This window comes from Eretmochelys imbricata, chromosome 1, assembly GCF_965152235.1.
Source record: "Eretmochelys imbricata isolate rEreImb1 chromosome 1, rEreImb1.hap1, whole genome shotgun sequence".
Lineage (NCBI taxonomy): Eukaryota > Metazoa > Chordata > Testudines > Cheloniidae > Eretmochelys > Eretmochelys imbricata.
Window position 1 is genome coordinate 37,005,684 of NC_135572.1, and position 22,785 is coordinate 37,028,468.

Sequence of the window (22,785 nt, forward strand, 5' to 3'; positions counted from 1 at the left end):
TGGAGGTGGGCCCAGGACCGATCAGTACTCCGAACCCCAGCCCAGGGCCCCTGCAAACAGCAGCTTCCTGCTGCCTCTTCCTTCCAGCTCACTGGGCCACTTCCCTACAGCCTCAGTTCCTTCTGCTCCTGCCTCTGGCTTCAGCTCCTTTGCCCTCTTCCCAGGGCCTTGAGCCTGTAAGTCCTGGTAGCCCACCAGGAGCCCTCTAGGAAGCTGGTGGTCTTCCTAGAGCTCCCTACAGCAGACTCCTTGCTCTCGTCTGTAGCTTCCTTTTATATGGTCTGGCTGGGCCCTGATTGGCTGGTCCAGCTGACACCCTAATTATCTGCAGCCACTGCCCTAATTGGCTGTTTCCCCTGCAGCCACTCCTTTGGCTGCCTGCTGCTCAGCCTCTCTAGGCTGGTTTTAACCCGCTCAGGGCTTTAACCCCTCCCTAGGCTGGTCCTACTGGATCCCGGGAAGTGGGTGGGTGCCCCGTCACATCCTCCCCTTCTTATACTCCAACCCTTTGTGCTGGAATAATTCTTGCTGGGTCATGCGGGCAGGCAGTTCTATTTCGCATCTGAGCTCCAAACTGTCCTTCAGATGAATTGTAAATGTCTTGTTTACCTCCCCCCTGCTGGTGAATGTCCGATTGAGTGATAGCCCACTTGACTTTGTTGATACCTGTCTGGGATTGCCAGTGTGTCTTTGTCTCTGAAAACTAGTTTGTGGGTGTTACCCGTAGCTGCAACATGTTTCAGTAACAATCATACAGCAAAATATTGTAATTTTACATGCAGTGATGTTACACACATGTCAACAGGATAATAATATTCAGCAGATTATGAATTTTCAAATGATACCTCACAAGGCATAATTTGTACAAAATATAACCATATAAAAGTATGGGGTACAAGGTGTCACATGCAAACAGGATTAATTTAGAATGTTCTGTGTTGGTGGGATCTTATTAGGTTGGTCTTATCTGCAAAATAGTCTGAGAGCAACCAAGGCTTGGATTATGCCGTCCAGGTTAATTAGTTGGTTTGCTATTGAGAATAACTCTGTAGGCTATGGTTTTGTGGCTGGAGTGACAGAGGAAAAGAAGGTTCACTTTACTTCTCTTGGTGTAGTGGCATATTCATTGTGCTAGTGGTACTGTTTGGCAAGTGGATATATGGTGAGGTTTAACACTGAAACTCTAGTGTTCTGCCTGTGCACTTCAGCTAATGTCAAACATTAGTGAACGTTTTAGTCCATACACCAGAGATGATGACTTGGGACCGAAGTGTCTGCAGTTGTGGTCATCAGGTGATAATTATGTATTTACAGTTTGTTTTCATTTTGGCCTTGTGGTTGTGTAGTTTTAGCTTTTTGGGTCCCTTTACCCAGGATTTTATGCTATTTATTGAGGTCCTTTCTCCTATTCTGTTGCTTTTTGGGAACATAAGTACTGAGGGATAACACCTCGTGCATGATGGAGTGATTTAGCTTTTGTCATTGCCTTCTACTGTTCTCTGTAGATTGCTGCCCAGATCCCCTCCCACTGCTTTAAGGATAGTTCGTCCAAGAAAAAGAACTCTTTCTTACCTTACCAGTTTTCCCACTGAAAGTACCTGTCCTTTAGTTAGATATTAGCAAATGTGCTTGTTTGTTCTTTTACAAAGTGGATTGATTTTAAATCAAAGTGATTTAAATCACCAGTTTTAATCATAATTTAAATCAACAAGCAGGAAACCTTGATTTAAATAATTGATTTTAATCTTGTTTTGCATTTGTACTTTTTAGTTATTTTCCAAAGAGAAGTTAATTTTCATTTGTTGGTAACCATCAAAATATGTTTATTTGCAAACAAATATAGCCTTTACACTAAATTTGGTACTTTTGTGCTAACTAGGAGGATATGCTATCTATTTATGCAACTATATATCTTGCATGTATACATTAATTATGAGCTTATACATTTATTTAAGCAACTATATAGCTTAATTTACATTTATTCGGATTCTTAATATTTACTTGTTAGAAAATGGTGAATGATGCATTTCTTATTTACTAATTGATTTTTTTACCTATGATTTGTGTCAAACTATTTGGATAGAATTTCAAGTTAAATTAAAAATATACACAAAGAGCACTTAGTTTTATTTAATAAAAAATTATCTTAAATGTCCTGGGTAGATAAAAAGGTTTATCAAAAATTGTTTGCATTTAAAACTGATTTATTAAGCAAAGGGAGCATTATCTGTAGTTAATGAATTGAGCTGCTTGTTTCTGGTCACCATTTCCTTCAGGATTTTAGAAGTAGCAGATCTCACCCTTCACGCCTAGTTTTATTCATAATATGGAAGAAGAAAGCAAGATTTCCTGTTTTTTCAGCTCTCAATTGGTTTCTTAATTTTGAACGATGAACTAGTCATTAAATTGAATTAGCTGAATAAACTGAAATGAAAAAAATATTCTTTCTGCACCTGCAGAAGATGCTACTGCTGTCAAAAGATGGATTAGCACTCAGCAAACGGTGGTACCATGTGCTTAGCCAGTGACTTCCACCAGTTCAGTAGTTTGACTTTCTTTAAAACTTCAACAGCAAACATGTACTGCTTAATAATAATTTTGTATTTAATTTAAACTATTTTAATGTTTTCTAATGAATAGGATTTAACATAGGTTGTCAGTTTCAACTTCAATTTTAAATAGATTTATTTAAAGAAAACCCCGGTATTTAATTTAAAAGTAAAAAAAAAATCTGATTTAAATTAAATACAGTTTTTCTTTTAAAAAAAAATCATTGATTTTTATCCACCTTGTCGGGTTTTTTTCAGTTAACCAGAATTTAAAGATACATTTTTAAAGTGCTTTCTGCATGTGGGAAGAGTTAGAATGTTTCCAGACTCAAGTACAGAGGGGGGAATTCCCATCTGTTTGCACAGATCATAGAATATCAGGGTTGGAAGGGACCTCAGGAGGTCATCTAGTCCAACCCCCTCAAAGCAGGACCAGTCCCCAATTAAATCATCCCAGCCAGGGCTTTGTCAAGCCTGACCTTAAAAACTTCTAAGGAAGGAGATTCTACCACCTCCCTAGGTAACGCATTCCAGTGTTTCACCACCCTCCTAGTGAAAAAGTTTTTCCTAATATCCAACCTAAACCTCCCCCACTGCAACTTGAGACCATTACTCCTTGTTCTGTCCTCTTCTACCACTGAGAATAGTCTAGAACCATCCTCTCTGGAACCACCTCTTAGGTAGTTGAAAGCAGCTATCAAATCCCCCCTCATTCTTCTCTTCTGCAGACTAAACAATCCCAGTTCCCTCAGCCTCTCCTCATAAGTCATGTGTTCCAGACCTGTAATCATTTTTGTTGCCCTTCGCTGGACTCTCTCCAATTTATCCACATCCTTCTTGTAGTGTAGGGCCCAAAACTGGATACAGTACTCCAGATGAGGCCTCACCAATGTCGAATAGAGGGGAACGATCACGTCCCTCGATCTGCTCACTATGCCCCTACTTATACATCCCAAAATGCCATTGGCCTTCTTGGCAACAAGGGCACACTGCTGACTCATATCCAGCTTCTCGTCCACTGTCACCCCTAGGTCCTTTTCCGCAGAACTGCTGCCTAGCCATTCGGTCCCTAGTCTGTAGCTGTGCATTGGGTTCTTCCGTCCTAAGTGCAGGACCCTGCACTTATCCTTATTGAACCTCATCAGATTTCTTTTGGCCCAATCCTCCAATTTGTCTAGGTCCCTCTGTATCCTATCCCTGCCCTCCATCGTATCTACCACTCCTCCCAGTTTAGTATCATCCGCAAATTTGCTGAGGGTGCAATCCACGCCATCCTCCAGATCATTTATGAAAATATTGAACAAAACCGGCCCCAGGACTGACCCCTGGGGCACTCCACTTGACACCGGCTGCCAACTAGACATGGAGCCATTGATCACTACCCGACAATCTAGCCAACTTTCTACCCACCTTATAGTGCATTCATCCAGCCCATACTTCTTTAACTTGCTGACAAGAATACTGTGGGAGACAGTGTCAAAAGCTTTGCTAAAGTCAAGAAACAATACATCCACTGCTTTCCCTTCATCCACAGAACCAGTAATCTCATCATAGAAGGCGATTAGATTAGTCAGGCATGACCTTCCCTTGGTGAATCCATGCTGACAGTTCCTGATCACTTTCCTCTCATGTAAGTGCTTCAGGATTGATTCTTTGAGGACCTGCTCCATGATTTTTCTGGGGACTGAGGTGAGGCTGACTGGCCTGTAGTTCCCAGGATCCTCCTTCTTCCCTTTTTTAAAGATTGGCACTACATTAGCCTTTTTCCAGTCATCTGGGACTTCCCCCGTTCGCCACAAGTTTTCAAAGATAATGGCCAATGGCTCTGCAATTACAGCCACCAATTCCTTTAGCACTCTCGGATGCAACTCGTCCGGCCCCAAGGGCTTGTGCATGTCCAGCTTTTCCAAATAGTCCCTAACCACCTCTTTCTCCACAGAGGGCTGGCCATCTACTCCCCATGTTGTGATGCCCAGCGCAGCAGTCTGGGAGCTGACCTTGTTAGTGAAGATGGAGGCAAAAAAAGCATAGAGTACATTAGCTTTTTCCACATCCTCTGTCACTAGGTTGCCTCTCTCATTCAGTAAGGGGCCCACACTTTCCTTGGCTTTCTTCTTGTTGCCAACATACCTGAAGAAACCCTTCTTGTTACTCTTGACATCTCTTGCTAGCTGCAGCTCCAGGTGCGATTTGGCCCTCCTGATTTCATTCCTACATGCCCGAGCAATATTTTTATACTCTTCCCTGGTCATATGTCCAACCTTCCACTTCTTGTAAGCTTCTTTTTTATGTTTAAGATCCGCTAGGATTTCACCGTTAAGCCAAGCTGGTCGCCTGCCATATTTACTGTTCTTTCGACTCATCGGGGTGGTTTGTCCCTGTAGCCTCAACAGGGATTCCTTGAAATACAGCCAGCTCTCCTGGACTCCTTTCCCCTTCATGTTAGTCCCCCAGGGGATCCTGGCCATCTGTTCCCTGAGGGAGTTGAAGTCTGCTTTCCTGAAGTCCAGGGTCCGTATCCTGCTGCTTACCTTTCTTCCCTGTGTCAGGATCCTGAACTCAACCAACTCATGGTCACTGCCTCCCAGATTCCCATCCGCTTTTGCTTCCCCCACTAATTCTTCCCGGTTTGTGAGCAGCAGGTCAAGAAAAGCTCCCCCCCTAGTTGGCTCCTCTAGCACTTGCACCAGGAAATTGTCCCCTACACTTTCCAAAAACTTCCTGGATTGTCTATGCACCGCTGTATTGCTCTCCCAGCAGATATCAGGAAAATTAAAGTCACCCATGAGAACCAGGGCGTGCGATCTAGTAGCTTCTGCGAGTTGCCGGAAGAAAGCCTCATCCACCTCATCCCCCTGGTCCGGTGGTCTATAGAAGACTTCCACCACTACATCACTCTTGTTGCTCACACTTCTAAACTTAATCCAGAGACACTCAGGTTTTTCTGCAGATGGGAAACCAAAAGGGAAAAAAAATAAAGCATCAATTAAATTCTCTTTTGAATCAAGCCCTAGTGTTCTTGGTAAATTCAGAAATGATGTTATGTGTAATAGAAACAGCAACCTCTTTAGGGAATAAGTAAACATAAATTAGGGGATTCAGAGAAAAATTGTTACAATAGCATTTGTTTACAACAAAAGCCCCATTCTGCCATTCTTAAATTGAATAGTACTTTGTTGCAGAATTGGTCCCATTAATTTCAGTAAGATTGCTTGTGTTAGAAATTACAAGTATAACCAAGATTTTTTTCTCTAACTTTCCGTAATTGTAAAAATGTTCTTGTATTTTATATTTGGTGGTGAATACCAGGTTGTGCCCGCTACAGATACTCATCCCCAGTTCCATCTTCCTTTAATAAGGGATTCACTAGAAAAAAATCACTCTGATTATTTCCCAAGTGCATTTCAGATATGTGGATGATAGATTTTTAACTGTGCTGAACTGCAGCATAGAGAAAATTTTATATACTAAATATTTAGTGATCATCCTTCTTCAGTCTTCATTCAGTGTATGTGTGATACCAAATTCTGAACTTTGAGCTGTGTTTAGAAGCAAGATAGAAACTGCAGTGAAATGTTGGGTTTGAATTAAAATAATAAAAATTTCTGATAATATTAATTCTGTTGATTGTATAGAAGGTATAGAATTCAGCTCGCTCATTATTGTGCTAACACAGGTAAGTATTAATGACAAATTTTTGTTGCTAGGGTAATCAGATATAACAGAATACACATATTGAGCAGTTCTGTTGGAACAAGATGCCATTTTTATGTAAGCATTTTTCAGAGTAGAACTGCATTTCTGAGTGTGCTGGGAGTTGGGTTCAACTAACAGGTTGTGGTCCTTTTCAAGCCCCAGCAAGCACTAGAGTCAGAGCAGTTCAAGGAGCACTTTGCTTCTGTTCAGAGGTGCAACAAATAGTGCTCCACAGCACATCTCCTGGTTTGTCAAGAGGAATACTGACCTGCACTAGTAGGAGCTCTGTTGCAGAGGGGTACTCCTTTGCTAGTCTCCCTATTCATCCTTGTTTAGTTTCTTGGTTTTATGCCTCCATCAAGGCAGGATTTAGCCTATAAGTTGGCTTCCTCTTCATATGCATTAAGTGAGGTAACAAAATTATACATATTACAGGTAATACAGGTGGCATTGGACATCAATAACAGCCAGTTACACAGACAAGATATGGTAAATTCACATGTATTCACTGAGCAAAACTTAGGTTGCTGTTCATTTGTTTTAAAACTACAATGTATTAGATTTGGGATTTCCAGTGGACTAGAGGGTACTGGTAAATGCATTCTGCCATGTGTTCTAAACTCATCAGTCTTTCCCTCAAGGACATGTAGGAAACGAAAGGGGAGGGGTGCGAAATGCGGTGATAAAATCTAGACGTACAGTAATTTAACAGTCTAGACAAACATGAAGCTTTGCTACCTTATGGAGCCTTATAAATTCTTGAGCAGAAGTTGCTCAAACAATGAATTCTCATAGACAGCCATTTCACCTTTCCAAGAAAATTACAGCTGTGTGTGCTGATGATGAGGCCTGATACATCTGCAACAGAAATCCTTCTGCTTAACTTATTTTTCAGTTTTGTGTTCAAGGAGGGAGTAGAAAACAGGAGAACATAGTATAGCACTTCACTGTAGGCAAAATGGATCAAAATATAGTGTTTTCATTCAAGAGGGCAAATTTCAAATATGCTACAGCTCCCTCACTGTTGTATGTACTATTGAAGATTGGTAGCTTTTTTTTTTTCTCCCATTTTAATCGTAGCCAAAATTAAAGCTTTTATTTTACAGGTGAGAACAGCGGGTAAGCAGATGCCAGTGATTTAGTCTTTAGGCCAAGAGTGGGAGGTTCCATAATTCCTATGTATCTGTTAATAGAAGACTCTGTTTTCTGTGGGAATATATCTTTCAGTTTATGCCATCTCTACTTCACTGTTCAAACAACTTGAACTCTTATTTCACTCTGAAGTATAAATTTTCAATGTGGGTTTAGACCTTAGCCCTATAGTTTTGAAATTATTAATTGTATTATTTGTTGAAACATAAATACTTAAATTTACTTTGAAGTGTAGATTTTGATAGTTTTTTAAAAGAAGAAAAATATCACCTTGAAAATCATTTTGTGAATCATATAAATTGGAGTAATCTTGAAGTGTACTGTGTCGGGTCCCTGTGTGAAGCATTTAATGTCTGAATTTGAGGATCTCTCTCAAACAGTGGTTTTCAACCTTTTTTCATTTGCGTATTCCTAAAAAATTTTGAATGGTGGGGTGGACCCTTTTGGAAATCTTAGACATAGTCTGCAGACCCTCAGGGTCCACAGACCATAGGTTGAAAACCACTGCTCTAGAATAACAAACATTTTGATTCTGCATTCTCAGTTTATATTGGGACATCATGATGTGTAAAACAGAGTTAATTTAAGTTACCGAATAAAAAATTCGCAAATTTCAGTCTGAAATTCTGAACTCTGCTCTGATAACAATGTTTAAGTAGACAAAATGAACCAGTTTCTAGAAATCAATGTCTGATTGTATCCCAGTCATTTATTGGGACAACCAAAGTGGTTAAATTGAGTAAAGGTTTTTTGACAGGACATACTGAATAAGAGATTAATTGTTAAAGCTTCCTCGGTAACTGTTTCCCATTGTGCACATGTATTACAATATGGTCTATTTGTCATCTCACTGTATATATGCAGTAATGCAAAATGATAATATGTGCTTCCACAGTTGTAGAAAAATGGGTAGTTTCTTTGTGGTCCATTCTGTTTTTCTGAATAGCATTTCTGTTCTCCAGTGTGGTATGTCATCAACCAATGAAAAAACGTTCTAATGCATACTAGTAAACAGACAAACTTAAGCTGACTGAACTTGACTGAATTTTCTTATCTTATTCAATTTCAAACTTAATACTATATTGGCAAGTATTTTTGCATACTGTTTCATTTAAAATATACATAAAGGAGAAGTTAAATATATGAAAATACTTAAGTGAATTTACGAACCGTTTTTAAAAAGCGAGAAGTCTTGTAGAGACAGAAATGTAAAACAAAAACCTTATTTCAGCCTTTACTTACAGCATTGTTACTATAACAAAATCATTCTAGTGAGCATTGGGTAGTGTCTGAGATCAAGGGTGTTGCTGCTTACATCTACCCCAACTAATAAGAAAGGCAAGCATCTCAACTTCTTGGGAAGGAAAGTCTTTTCTGTCTCTTGCCTGCAATTCAGGGTAGCCAACTATCAAGTACGGATGCCTAAATATGGCTTCCTGAATGATGCAAAATTTGCAGACTTCACTGACAAGCTTCCACATCAGGACAGAGCTCAGTTCCATGTTCTCACAGAGGAAGGCCACATGGTTGCCAGGAACATTTCAATAGCGGTAGATGCAGCAGATACATATTTCAATAGCTACCACCATTGTAATGTGCAGGGAATCATGGCTTCATGCTTTGGGGTTTCCCAGGGAGGATTCTGAACACCATGGAGGACCTGCCCTTCAGTGAGACTCATCTGTTTAATCACAAGACAGACAAGTCTTTACACACCCTGGAGGAATCCAGGGCCACCATCCACTCCATGGGAATACATACACCTGCCCCAAAAAGAAAATTTCATAGGCAAGTCACCCCACTAGAGACAGAGGATTCAAAAGTCTCATTTCCTTGCACATTCTGCAGTGATTTCTTCATATCAATCCCAGTTCTTGGCTAAACATTATTTTTGACAGGAGCGCAAGAACTGCAAAACAGACCTAACAGTTTGCACGTATCCTTTGGGGATTGTCTAGCACTCTTTTTCCATGCCTGGAGTGCAGTAACAGACAAATGGGTGCTAAACATCAGCCATTCTGGCTATACAATAGTATTTACATCTCTCCCCCTCCAGATCCCCTCATGAGAGTGGATTGCCACTCTTGTGAGGAGATTCTCAAAGAAGAAGAAGTAGAATCCCTATTGCAGCAAGGAGTGATAGAGCGGGTTCCTCTTCAGTACCAAGGGAAAGATTTTTACTCAGTGCACTTCTTATTACCCAAGAAGGAGGACTGCTGGAGACTCATTCTCGATCTTCACCATTTGATTCACAAACTCAGGTTTCACAAGGTCACTTCGGCATCTGTAATCTCATCCCTAGAGAAGGACATGTGGTTTACAGCCCTTAACATGAAGGATGCAGTCAGATTCATGATGGGCTCCAACCTCTTTCAATACAGAATACTCCTTTTCAGCCTTGCTACCGTCCGAAGGTCTTTACTAAGGTATTCTCTATAGTAGCACCAATATCAGTCGTTGTGGCTGCACTGTCTTTCTCTGTCTTGACAATTGGCTTCTCATCACCAGGACACGCCAAGACGTCAGCTTGTCAACTTCAGAAATGCTACAACTTTTTTTCCTTCTTTTGGTCAGTATAAACTCTAAAGACCTCACCCCAATGCAGACTGTGGACTTCATCTGAGCATCCTTAAATTCAATCATGGCAAGGACTTCCATGCTGATGGACAGAATCCAGGCGATGAACAATCTCAGACCAAGTCAAAAGCAGCTGTTGAGCACATGTCAAGATTTGTCTATCCCTCTGGGTCATATGAATTCACACATTTACAACATGCTGTTTGCCAGGCTCCACCTTCTTTGCCTGCAGACGTGGCTTCAAACAGTGTACTCACCAAACCTTCAGTCCATTACCACCATAGTAACTGTCCCTGTGAAAGTTGTTATCTTTGCCACAGTGGAAGAATCTCCACTAGATATGTGTGAGCATTCCCTTCCTTGCCTCTCCACTGAACGGGATGATCATTACAGATGTGTCTCCTTGTTGCGTTTGGGAGCTCACATGGACAACTGCACAGTGCAGGGCACCTGGACATCTCAAGACTCCAGGATTCACATCAGTATTTTTGGGATTTGCAAGCCGCTCAAAGGGCTTGTGAAGCCTTTCTCTTTTTCATTCAAGGACACCTTGTCCTCCTAATGTTGTACAATATCATGATCATTTTTTACATGAACAGATAAGAAGAAGTGAGATCCATCACTTTGCATGCAGAAGCAGTCAATCTATGGAACTGATGCATCAGCAATCAAATCACGCTCCTACTAATTTACATTCCAGGGAACCAGAACATGCTAGCAGACTCTCTCAGCAGACATTTTTGCTGTAGACTATGCTTGGGAGTTGCACAATTCTGTCTGAACAATATTTTCCCTCTGTGGGTGACCCCAACAGGGACCTGTTCGCCTCTCAAATGAACAGGAAATGCAGTGTATACTGCTCCAGCGGAGCCTTAAGTCACCACTCTCAGGATGATGATCTACTTTTTCCATGGTCAGACTATCTGAGATATGACTTTGTTCCATTACCACTCCTTCCTCGAGTCTTACGGAAGATTCGGCGCAACAGGGTACAAGTCACTTTTAAATGAGTGATGTTTTAAATTACTTTAAATTACTCTTTGTTTTTGCCCTAAATTCCGATATATATATATATCCCTGTATTCTATTTCAGACATATAGTAATGAAAATTAATATTAATATACTATCTTTTATTTTTTCTTTTTTAGGAAACCCGGTTGGATGATCTCCATCATGTTGCAGTAGCTCTGGGGAAACCAGAAGTATTTGTACAGAAGGATTCTAACGTAAGATGTTTTGAGTTTTGGTCTCTAAAATAACTTGCCGTATGAAATGAAATAAAGGTGTTACACAATTTTAATAGAATACTAAGTATTTTGGTCATAAATGTCATTTTTCCCTGTCCTAAAGCACAAGCTTTACAATGAGCATAATGGCTTTATCTATCAAGAATCATGGAGAACAGCTAGTCAGTGTCACTCTAAAGGAGTTAATCTGCCAATTTCACTTCATTTGGTTCATTCATCCTGGAGACAGAATTCAGCTCATGTGGCTTCTCTAGTCTGACTCACCTTTCCCACCTTCAGTAGATGTCCTAGAAGTGCAACTCTTTGGAGTCTCATACTTTAAAAATTCAGCCATAAAGGGCAAACAACTCTTCCCGATCCACAGCTTGTGGTGTTTGTGGGTCTGGTCTCAAATCTCTCACAGTCATCACAGTGATTAAGTGCAGGGGTTGTATGGTCTTTTAGGGTGCTCAGTCCACCTCTTTGTTTCTGTTTAAATCAACAAAATTAAAGGATGTTTTATCTAGGAACAAAGATCGTAGGTCACAGTTATAAGATGAGGGCTTGTATTCTTGAATACAGTTACCCTAAAAGGGAGTTAGGGGTCATGGTAGATAACCAGCTGAGAGTGAGCTGTCAGTGCAGTGCTGTAGCTAAGAAGGTGAATGTGATGCTTAGATATATAAGTAGAGGATTGTCTAGTAAGAATAGGAAGAGGTGGTGTTACCTCTGAGTACGGCATTAGTAAGGGCATTACTGGAATGCTGTGTCCAGCTCTGATGTCCACATTTCGAAAAGGATGTCGCGAACTTGGAAAGGGTTCAGAAAAGTGCTACAAGAATGATTTCAGGTCCAGAAAATATGGTTTATAGTGAACAGCTAAGGAAGCTCTCTCTCTGTTTCTCCAAGAGAAGGTTGAGGTGACTTGATCAGTCTGCAAGTTTTTACATGGGAGAGAGACTTAGGATAGTAGACAGACAGCTCATTAATCTATCAGAAAAAGGCATAAAGATTGAGTGGTTGAAAGGTGAAGCCAGACAAATTCAGACCGGAAATAGGTGCAATTCTTTTTAATAGGGCCAATAATTAACCAATGGAACAATTTACTTAGAACTACTTACCTAAGGATGTGGTGGATTCTCCACTTGAAGTCTTTCAATCAAGACTGAATACCTTTCTCAAAGAGATGCTATAGCTCATGCAGAAGTTAAGGGCTGTTGCAGAAATTATTGGATGGGGTTCTTTGGTCTGTGTAGTGCGGGTGATCACAATAGATGATCATAATAGTCCTTCAGGTACGGATCACATGGCATGTATGTATGTGCCTCATATGTATGAGATTGGATTCTTTTGAAAAGCAGTGTCGGTCGGGGCCACATATGACCCACTGTGCCTTTTCCTTTTCTTCCTCCCATGCAAGGGCATAAAGGGTGGAGCATCCGGAACCCTCTCTTCTTACTGTCCATGACAGAAAGATGGAATCTAGTGAGTGTTCAACCCACTACTTATACAGAGCTTCAAACTCACCCTTTTCTTGACCGATTTGGTGAAGAGAATCTATAGTCACCTTCTTATCCCCTTATTAAATTAATTTGGGCATTCCATTTTTTAAAAAAAAGTCCTCTCCCACCCCTCCTTTTGTTAAGCAGAGTGATGTGTTTCATGTTAATATGGCAGACCCTAAGCCACAAGGTTTCAAACCCTGCTTGTCCTGTGATGTTCTCATCTCCTCTGCAGATGGACACAACCATTACCTCTTCTTCCCACGGGTATAGCCACAAATGGGCCAGGGTGTGCGACGGTCCACCCACTTAGCATCCAGGCCCACCTATGTCTGAGCAGGGGTGTAGTGCTGCCACAGTGGCCCAGAGCATCACTTGGGCACCTGAAATCCAGGACAGAGCTATGCGCCCACCCTTCAGAAAGCTATGCTCTGCCATGCCATTTTCTGAGCTGCCCCATGTGCGTGCCCAGCTCAGCAAGTGAAGCCCTTTGTCTGGGAGCACTAGGGCTAGGAATAGGGTGTGACATCAGGGGAGAAGCTGAGCTAGCACAGTCTGTCATTGCCCGTCCACCTGAAAGTCAGGGCCCACCCAAATTTCCACTCCTAGCTACGCTACTGCTTCTGCCTTGGGGAGAACCACATCTCAGACAGGTGAGAAGTGTGTCAGTCATTTTCTTCCAGGATGCGCAAACCGAGGAATGTGAAGCTCAAGTTACATCTTCTTGAGCAATCCATGTGTGTCAGTTCAGACCCTGAGGAAATGACAGCTGCTAAAGTGGAACCAAAAGAGTTTGGATCGGAAAGTGCTCCCTGGAATAGGCACCAGAGCCTGGGATCAGGCAGTGGAAGAAAGGCAGTGAAAAGGACACTGGCAACCTCAGCACAGGCAACCTTAGTGCTCTGGCAGCCTCAACGTCACAACTGGTGCCTACACCCTGATCGTGGGCGAGTGATGCCAAGAAACAGTCCCACCTGGAGCATAAGCGCAGCTCTGAACAACAAAAGGACCATTGCACAAAGAGCACATAAAATATCACTCCTCCAGGGGCAAAGCCTCCAAATCCTCCACCAAGGCAGGAATAGCATGGGGGGGAGGAGCCCTGGTACTGCTCTTGGTATTCTTGACCGAACCAATGACAGATCCAAGATACACCTCTGCAGAGACTCATAGATCCAGTGCTCCTAAGTGGTGATCAGAATTAGATATGATGCAGAGGCCACATCACCACATGGCACTGTCATTTGAAGAGGGTGATTCATTGTCACCCTTACCAGTTTACTCCTCCTCCCCAGCTATAAGCAGGGTTGCCTCTCCCGCGCCTTCGGAGAGCAACTCCAGTTACCTGAGGCAGAACCCCCTTGCCAAATGCTCTGCTTCAGGTAAAACAGGAGTAGCACTGAGCCCACTGAGCCGGCTGATCAGCTGGCACTGGGCCAGTACCCCCATGACATGCTCTCTGGGCTTCGCAGGGGACTATTGTTGCATATGTCTCAGAGCACATCTCCCCATTTGTGCATCCAGAAAGAAAAGAATATTTCACTCTCCGACGAATTTGGCCAGATCTCCAATACCAGAGCTTGATGTCAGCCACCAGGAGATGGAGAAAGTGGAAGGCCAGCACCAACCCCTTGTGACGGGTTCCCTCCTCCCCCTACCCCCAGGATGCCACCTGGAACTGGGGTACCACTGAGCCACCTGACCCACCAGCCTGGGCTCCCTCTCACACTGTACTGCTATGACAAGCTGCAAAGCCCTCCAGCCTGCACTTTCATCAGCATTCACCCAGGTAAGGACACACCCAGCCGCAGTTACACACAGACTTTCTAACCACCGGCTTCCAAGCCAAGGACCCCAGAGCAGTACCATCCTGCTCTGGTCAAATCTAGCCAGTATATATATCCCACCTCTTCCTCAATGTGAAGAGAACAATGCACGCTTGTGGTAACCAAGCAGAGATTTTCCCCAAGTCAGAGCTCACTGATTTAGATTAAACCAAAAACAAGTTTATTAACTACAAAAGATAGATGTTAAGTGATAGCAAATAGATCAAAGCAGATTACCTAGCAAATAAACAAAAAACACAAATTAAGCTTAATATACTAAATAGATTGGATATGAATTAGCAGATTTTCACCCTAACTGATGGTACAGGCAGACTTTTAAATTCTTAAGGCACAAGCTACACTTGCTTTGCAGTTTGGAATCCCCAGGTGTTTCATACACAGGCTAGAAGAATGGGGTGCGGTGTCACACCCCTTTCTCCATCTCAGGAGTCATCTTCATCATGAGACAGTAACACCAGCTCCTATCCCAGTGGTCAACAACTTCAAATGCTTCCAGGAGTTCCTAGCAGACACCCTGGACACCAAAACAACAGTCAGACCAAAGAAGACCCTTATGCTGTTTTGATATTCTCAATATAACTACTGAAGTCAGAATTGCCTTTCCCATCTATGAGAGCATACTAGAACCAGCTAAGGTACCCTGGCCACTCTTCCTGCCTCCTCTAAGTGAATGGAGAAAAGAGACCAGGTATCCTCAAAGGGCTTTGAGCATTTTATAGCCACCCAAACACAGGGTTCCAAGTAGTGTCTGCAATCCAGGAGAAATCAAAAGATACTCCAAAAAACAAAAACCCGAAGAAATTCAACCTGTTTGGTTAAAGTGTATTCCTCATTTCAGCTCCCAGTGGTGAACTACCAGGCCTTGTTCATGAACTATGACTTTCTCCCCGAGAGTGTGTCACTCCCTGCCTATCAAACTCCCTTGCAGGAGCACAGGGAATAGCTAAAAGAAATAATAAAAGAAGGCCAAACTGTTGTGAGGATGGTACTACAGCTGGCCATGGATGCAAATGACATGGCAACAAGGTCAGTGGCCAGGGCCATCACAATGAGATGGACATCTTGGCTGTTAGCTTCCAGGGTACCTCAAGAAGTGCAAGCCACCATCGAGAACCTGCCCTTTGAGAGGATGGAACTCTAAAGACTCAAAGGCTGTGTTAAGGTCCTTTGGGATTTGCACCCTGGTTCCTTACCAGAAACTTTGAGTGTCAGCCCCGGCAGGGACTTCATACTCTCATGACCACAAGCTGAGTACCTGCCTCAGAAAATATCCAGGTATTCCAGGAGAAACCCATTGACCTCCTCCATCACACACCTGACACAGTCACAGAGCCAACAGGCTTGACAGGAGTGTTGAGAGTCACACTGGAGTTGATCCTTGTCTGCCTTGTCCATTTCCATGGAGCTTGATCGACCATTACATTAGACAAATGGGTGTAAGACATCATTGCCCTCGGCTACTCTATTAATCTCCACACATTTCCCTACTTCTCCTTCCCCATCCCTCTTCCAGCATCATTCTCACAAGATCCTGTTGCAAACAGAAGTGTCCTCATTGCTTCATCTAGGAGCCATAGGAACGGCTTCTGCTCTCCATAGTTCTTTATCCCAAAGAAGAATGGGTGTCTTCATCCTTTCCTAGACCTGAGGACGCTCAACTAATATGCTGCCTCAGATTCAGGATAGTAATGCCTCCATCATTCCATCTCTGCAGGTTGAGAATTGGTTCATGGCTCTCGACTTGCAAAAGGCATACTTCCACATAGCCATCCATCTGGCCCACAGGTAGTACCTAAGATGAGGCCCAACCATTAGCCAAACAAGGTACTGCCATTCAGCCTATCCACTATGCTGACAATCATTACAAAATGCCTAGTTGTGGTTGCAGCACACTTGGGAAGGCAGGGCTGTCATATCTACCCTTACCTGGATGACTGACTGATCAGAGACAGGTCCCAGCAAGAGGCAGCAAGGATCCCACTGTCCCTCCTGGTGAAATACAAAGGTAAAAATAATATTTTATCCTATTGCAAATGATAGACTTCATAAAAGCTACAGTAGACTCCAGATCATACAGAGTGTACCTGCGTGAGAACCACTTCCTGTTGTTGCAATCACTGCTACCTGAGATAAGATCCAATCCATCTACAATAATAGGGATATTCCTTGTGGCATTCAGCCGTATGTCGGCACATGTATGTGCCCCTGGAGCTCTGGGACAGGCCTGTTTACTCCCCAGCAAGGCACCAAATGCATAGGAATGTTGTGGTGCCAACTCATGCCCCACAGGGATGGTCTCCACTTCACCGCCATGTGTGATTTTTTTCATGGGAGCATCAGCAGACGCAGGGTGCACACATTTCCATGACCAATACTGCTGTTTAGAAGAATCTGATCTCTGATGTATGAGGCATATACACACCTACAGTGGGATCCACACGAATGACAACATTTCAAAGAACCAGAGTTACTGAAGGATAAATAGCCCTTCTTTATAGGCCTTAATATTTATGAATCTTAGATTCCCTGGCACTTTTTTCCTTTTCCATTTTATTCTTTTATTTTATTTTATTCACTAAAACATCAGTCTCTAGGACTATATTATCTGCATCCCCACTACTGTGCATCTTAACATATTTAAGGTTAATTTTTTTATCACATCCATATCAATCTGAACATTTTAAAATTATTCTTTTTAGTATTTACAACAGTTTAAACTGGTTTGGGTGGGGGAGAGGGAGAGGAGTGAAATTTGTCCATGCTTCCGACTTACACTAAAATGTATTTTCCTTAGGTTCTTCCTAAAGACCTGACTCAGCCACAATTCCAGGTATTGACTTTTGATGATTTAGTTGCCGCTGGTGTTCCTATAGCACCTGAAGACCCTACATACTGGGATAACTTTTGTTCCAAACAGGAGTGCCCAGCACGCCAGAGTACTCATTCAAGATAAGACTGTGTTTCCAAGAAAAGAAACTGAAATCTTTCAAAGACCACACATTGTTAGTCTGCGAAGCTTAATTTGAGTGTGTGTATCCATTTCCCCTTTTAGACCAAGATTTGGTTTCCCAGCCTCACAAACCTGCCACCTTTTACCCCCTTTCCCATATGCTGAGATCATGTCAGGCTAAATAAACTGTGAAGTAAAAGATCTAAATTGACCCTGCACCTTTTTTTCATTGTGTAATTTGCCTCTATGATTCTCATATCTCTGATTACTCACTGCCAATAGCAGTGAACAGAGCTGCATTAATGCTGCTCTTGATGAGGAACAAGTGTTTAATATTTAAAGAAAATGTGTTTTCATAATTTCTGCTGATGTTTAAGTGATATTATTGCCTCTCTCTCATGAAATCATAATTTTATTCCAAAGTAGCTGGGCAAAGCCAAAGTAAAACAGTTGGTTAATGATGATGGTACTATTACTTCATAGCAAAAGTTCTATGTAAAATTATCAAATTTATTTGAAGTTAATGGATCTACAGCTGTGTAAAACCAGTTTGAGAGTGTTCTAAGTCCTGGGCTTTTGGTGAGGTATGTCTCACACAGTCAGCCACCTCCTCAGAATTATCTGTACTGATGAGTCTCTCCACTAATAGTATATAGTTTGCCTCTCCTTTAGATATCTCATTCCTCAGAAGTGGATACATGCCCCGCAGTAGTTCCGCGTTTCTGGACCCATATTTGCATCTATGTTCTCTTTATTTCTGGGGACCGCTATTTTTTAAATACATAAGCAGTGTGTGCCCTTTTCCAAGCAGGGCTGCAGACCTGGAGCTGGGGGATGTAGAGTATTGCATTGTCATATAGACTTCAGGGAGACTTGGGAGAGAGCAATAGGTGCTGGAAGACAATTTCAGACTATTTGTCTTGTCCTTTCCAAAGAATACTTTTTCCCTTTGTGTATCCTCTTTTTTAATCTATGAAGTGTGGATATTTGAGGTCATTTGAAAGGTGCAGGGAATGGATACTGACCAGAATCATTACTTCAGAATAAAAGGCTCAATTCTCTTCCAATTGTAGTCAAACAAAATTCATGTTGACTTCAGTGAGAGTAGGATTGTGCCCAAATTGGCTGTTGCCCTGCATTCTGATTGGGTGAAGGCCTGCTTGTATTATAACCTTTAAACTTGCACCTCTGATATAGGATTTGAGGCAGAAAGGAAATAGGTTTTATGGTCTTACAGAAGCTCCCATGCTGCTGATGTGGATAATCACTTCTTCACGCTCAAATAATACCAGTTAAAATGATCCTTTTGCCCGCTTTTACAGCATACTTTTTAATTGAGCCATTAATTAATAAATAATTACATAATTCTCTGTCATTACAGCTTTACCCTGTAGGTAGGAGTGAATCTGAAAATTAAGAATTTGTAGTACTGAAAGTGTAATGACTATTGGATCTTGGGTTAGGAGTCCCCCAGGGGCCAAGGTTATTCTGTAAAGTCAAGGGAAATTTCTTAATGGAGAAAACCAGCACTAAGTCCATTATACCCTGCTGATTGTAAAATTTTAATTTTATTTGCTAAAATAATAGCTGTAATAAGGATTTGTTGATAGATGCTTTTTTCCAGACTACAATAGATGTTTAAAAATAATCCTGTTTATTAGTTGTTGGTCTTAATTGTCACTGCTGCTGGTGTTTCAGACCAAACTGAGAATCCAGTGTTTTTTATCAGTCCGCACTGCAAACACTAAGCCCCATTGGCAAGTGCATAATAAATTTTATCATCTGCAGTGAAATAATTCGCACTGTTGTAGGTGATCACATTTAGGCATGGGAGTTAATCCTGATAACACTTCTTTTGGCTGGCTAATAACTAATAAGGTTGTCCATTTTCAAGGCTGTATCTGTAACAAGAAAGTTTAGAAACTTAAGGGTTGGTACTCCTCCAAACTCTTCCACCACTCACCCCCCAAAAAAGCATTGATTATGAAAGACCAGGCAGAATCACTAGGAAGACTCCAAATCCTCACAATACACAGATTTCCTTTACAGTTGAATTTCTGTTGCTCTGGGTAAAAAAACAGGATTAATCTAACTTTTGCAAATTTTATCAAGCAGTAATGGTAAGAGATAGTGTTGGCTTGTGGAAACTCAGATGAGTCATATGTATCTACAATTTCAGATCTTAGCACTACTGATAGAATTATTTTACATTCATATGCACAGAAAAGGAGCAATCATAAGGGTATAAGAGTTTCACATGTCTATACACTAAGATCTTGTAATACCCTGGGTATGTGAACAATTATTCTCACAATCATAAGAATTGTTTTCTGAGCATATACTACTGCTGTAAATAATTATTTAGAAAATAAACTGAATCTCTTCTTTAAACAGTGTTATGCATGTGGAGCACACATTAAAATCAACATTATGGTCATGTATAGAAGAGTTAGTGTAATTGAATATCCAAGGTGAAATCCTTAATATTGCTGTAAATGATCTATCTATTTAATGCTTTAGGGCTAGATTTTTTAACTTCGTTCTTTACAGAAATACCATGGTACAAATTGTGATAAATGTGTTTAACTTTGGCATATGTCTGTGGTTTTAAAGTGTCTTATGTAAAGATTATAGTTTAGTGACAGAAATACTTTTAAGACACTTTGCATCTGTGTGAAAAGAGCGTTATGTTGTCATTTGACATGAGTATATGGCTGTACGAAGTAGGTCATATGACTCAAGCAGGCTTACGCTATCAAGATTTATCTTCTTACTATATTACAGAAGCAAATGGGCTGAAATAATGAACATGTTAGCTAAAACTAATGTTGGTTTTCAGTTTTTTAAAAAAAAAAGGTGTAAAGCACTGATATGTTCACAGCTAACCACATTAACAAATCAACATAAAAAAGATGTTGCTAGAAAGACCTGGATATGAAAAAGAAATATAAGCTAGAAATGAGGCTACAAATATGCACATGAGCATCATCTCTCTTGGAAAAACTACCTGTTGGATGATGCTTCCCAGCTTTAGTGACCATGCACAACTCTGTTTACTTTGATGGTGTTTGTTCATGTTGTTTTTTAGTTTGTAACATCCTTGGGGAAGTAATCATGTTTTTGGCATATGTCATGCACATTCTGTACAAAGTTTTAATATCCAAATATTGTAAATATTCTACATTGTTATGTACTCTTACATTAATGAGAAGTTCTAAGGTTTTTGTTTATTGAAATAAAAACTTCTTCTAAAATTGAATTATTGTTCTAGCATTCTGGATCTGTTCTGCTGTTTTTTAAATAATAAAGGTTGTTTGCTTACAGCCAGACACCTTTTTGAGGTGACCTCTCAAGCTAAGTAGAGTTTGACTTGTGTTATTATTAGATAGGAGGTTTCCAAGGAACACCAAGAACCTGAGGCAAGTAACATTAGTGAGTCAATAGGCATAATGCTGTGCTCTTAATCAGTATAGAATCTATGCTAGAGCACAGGACAGTATGGTGCTGGAGGTGACATCTTGCAGATGAGGCATAAAACTAGGATTCTGACCGCTTGTGGTCATTAAAGCTTTCATATCACTTTTCGTAAGAGTAAGCATGTTATTCCCTTTCTTCTGGCCAAATACCAGTAGGATAATTACATTCTGTCTACCTAACTTTCTTCTGCAGCTTTGATTGGGTAAGGTACAGTATTCTTCACTTCCTGCCTTAAACTGTGGCAGATGTGTGCTGTTGAACAGATACTGTTTTCCGCATCAGAGATAACTGCGTTTTAGTGGTGGGAGAAGTAAGCCCCCATAGAGCCCTTGTTTAATTTGCAAGAAGGCTTAATTTGTTAATGGTGTAAGGAGCTTTGAGTTCTTCTTTGAGTAATATGTATATGGAATATATATATATACACAGAGTGTCTTCAATTCTTGGGCTATATGGCAGCTTGCACCTTTGTAACCAATCACACCTGACTACACCTCCACTGCTTCCAGGGTTGATACAGAACAACCTACTGTCCAAGCAGGGACACCTGGGACAGGCAGGCAACTTGCCCCTTGCATGTAAAGAACTCCCTAAACTGGTGAAAAGAGCAACTCAACATCCGTGTGGGTGTCCTTTTCTCTCGCCCAACCACATCAGTGTCTAACAACCGACAGAGCCCACCTTGACACCCTCATGGTTCAAGGTGGGTGAGCAACCCACAATGCCAGTCTTCACATCAGCCTATTGGAGCTCAGGGCAGTCAGGAACACTTGCCTCCATTTCCTACCCCTCATCAGGGACAAGCCAGTCAGGGTCACAATGGACAATATGTCCTGCATATGCTACATCAACAAGCAGGAAGGAGCAAGATCCTGCTCCTTGTATGCCAAGAAAGACATAAAACTCTGGAACTGGTGTATAGCCCACCATATCCAGATTTCAACGGTCTACCTCCTGGGCATCCAGAACACCCCACCTAATGTCCTTAGCAGACATTTCTCCCACAATTATGAATGGGAGTTGAACACTCCCTCAGGTTCCTCACAGCATATTCAGGAGATGGGGGCTGCCAGAGATCGAACTTTTTGCCACCTCCGAGAACAGGAAGTGCCCTCTGTTCTGTTCAAGGGAAGAGTGGGGGTCTGGGTCACCACTCCCTGGGGGACACTTTCCTTCTACCATGGAAGAAGAGTCTGTTCTATGCCTTTCTCCCAATGCTCCTAATTCTAAGGGTACCAAACAAGATAAGGCAGTACAAGGCCAGAGTTATTCTCAAAGTACCTACCTAGCCAAGACAAGCTTGGTACACTTGCTTGCTTCAATTCTGTGTCCAACCATTGATCAAGCTCCCCACCATTCTTCATCTCCTGTTTTAGGATGTGGGTGGCGCTCGTTACCCCAACCTAGTGGTTCTATGCCTCGGCTTGGTTCCCGGATGGTTCTTGGGAATAGAGGCTTCCTGCTTTCCGGAGGTATAGTAGAAAAACATCAACCTACTTACCTGCAGAAATGGAAAAGCTTTGTCCATTGCTGTGGTTGTCGCTACCTCCACCCTGAATTGGTTCCCTTTTCCCTCATCCTGGATTACCTGCTGGATCTGAAGACATCCAGCTTATCTATCAATTCAGTCAAGATACATCTGGCTGCCATAGCAGCCTTTCATTGCCTGGTCAAGGGATTCTCCATTTTTGCTCATCCAGTATCATCCCAGAATTATTAAGGGTCTGGGTAATCTCTTCCCCTACATTAGATACCCCATCTTGTCTTGGGACCTCAGCCTGGTTTTGGCCCACCTCACAAGACCTCCATTT

The 22,785-nt window shown here is 41.7% G+C and overlaps 1 protein-coding gene across 1 annotated transcript in view; it reads left to right on the plus strand.

Moving 5' to 3' along the window:
* Nucleotides 1-20,759, plus strand: part of AASDHPPT (aminoadipate-semialdehyde dehydrogenase-phosphopantetheinyl transferase) — a 66,219-nt gene extending 45,460 nt beyond the window's left edge. Inside the window, exons 5-6 of the mRNA XM_077808696.1 lie at nucleotides 11,124-11,201; nucleotides 17,345-20,759. Of these exons, the coding sequence (XP_077664822.1) occupies nucleotides 11,124-11,201; nucleotides 17,345-17,503 (237 nt within the window). The 3' untranslated portion in view covers nucleotides 17,504-20,759. The remainder of the gene's footprint in view (nucleotides 1-11,123; nucleotides 11,202-17,344) is intronic.
* Nucleotides 20,760-22,785: the final 2,026 nt, after the last annotated feature.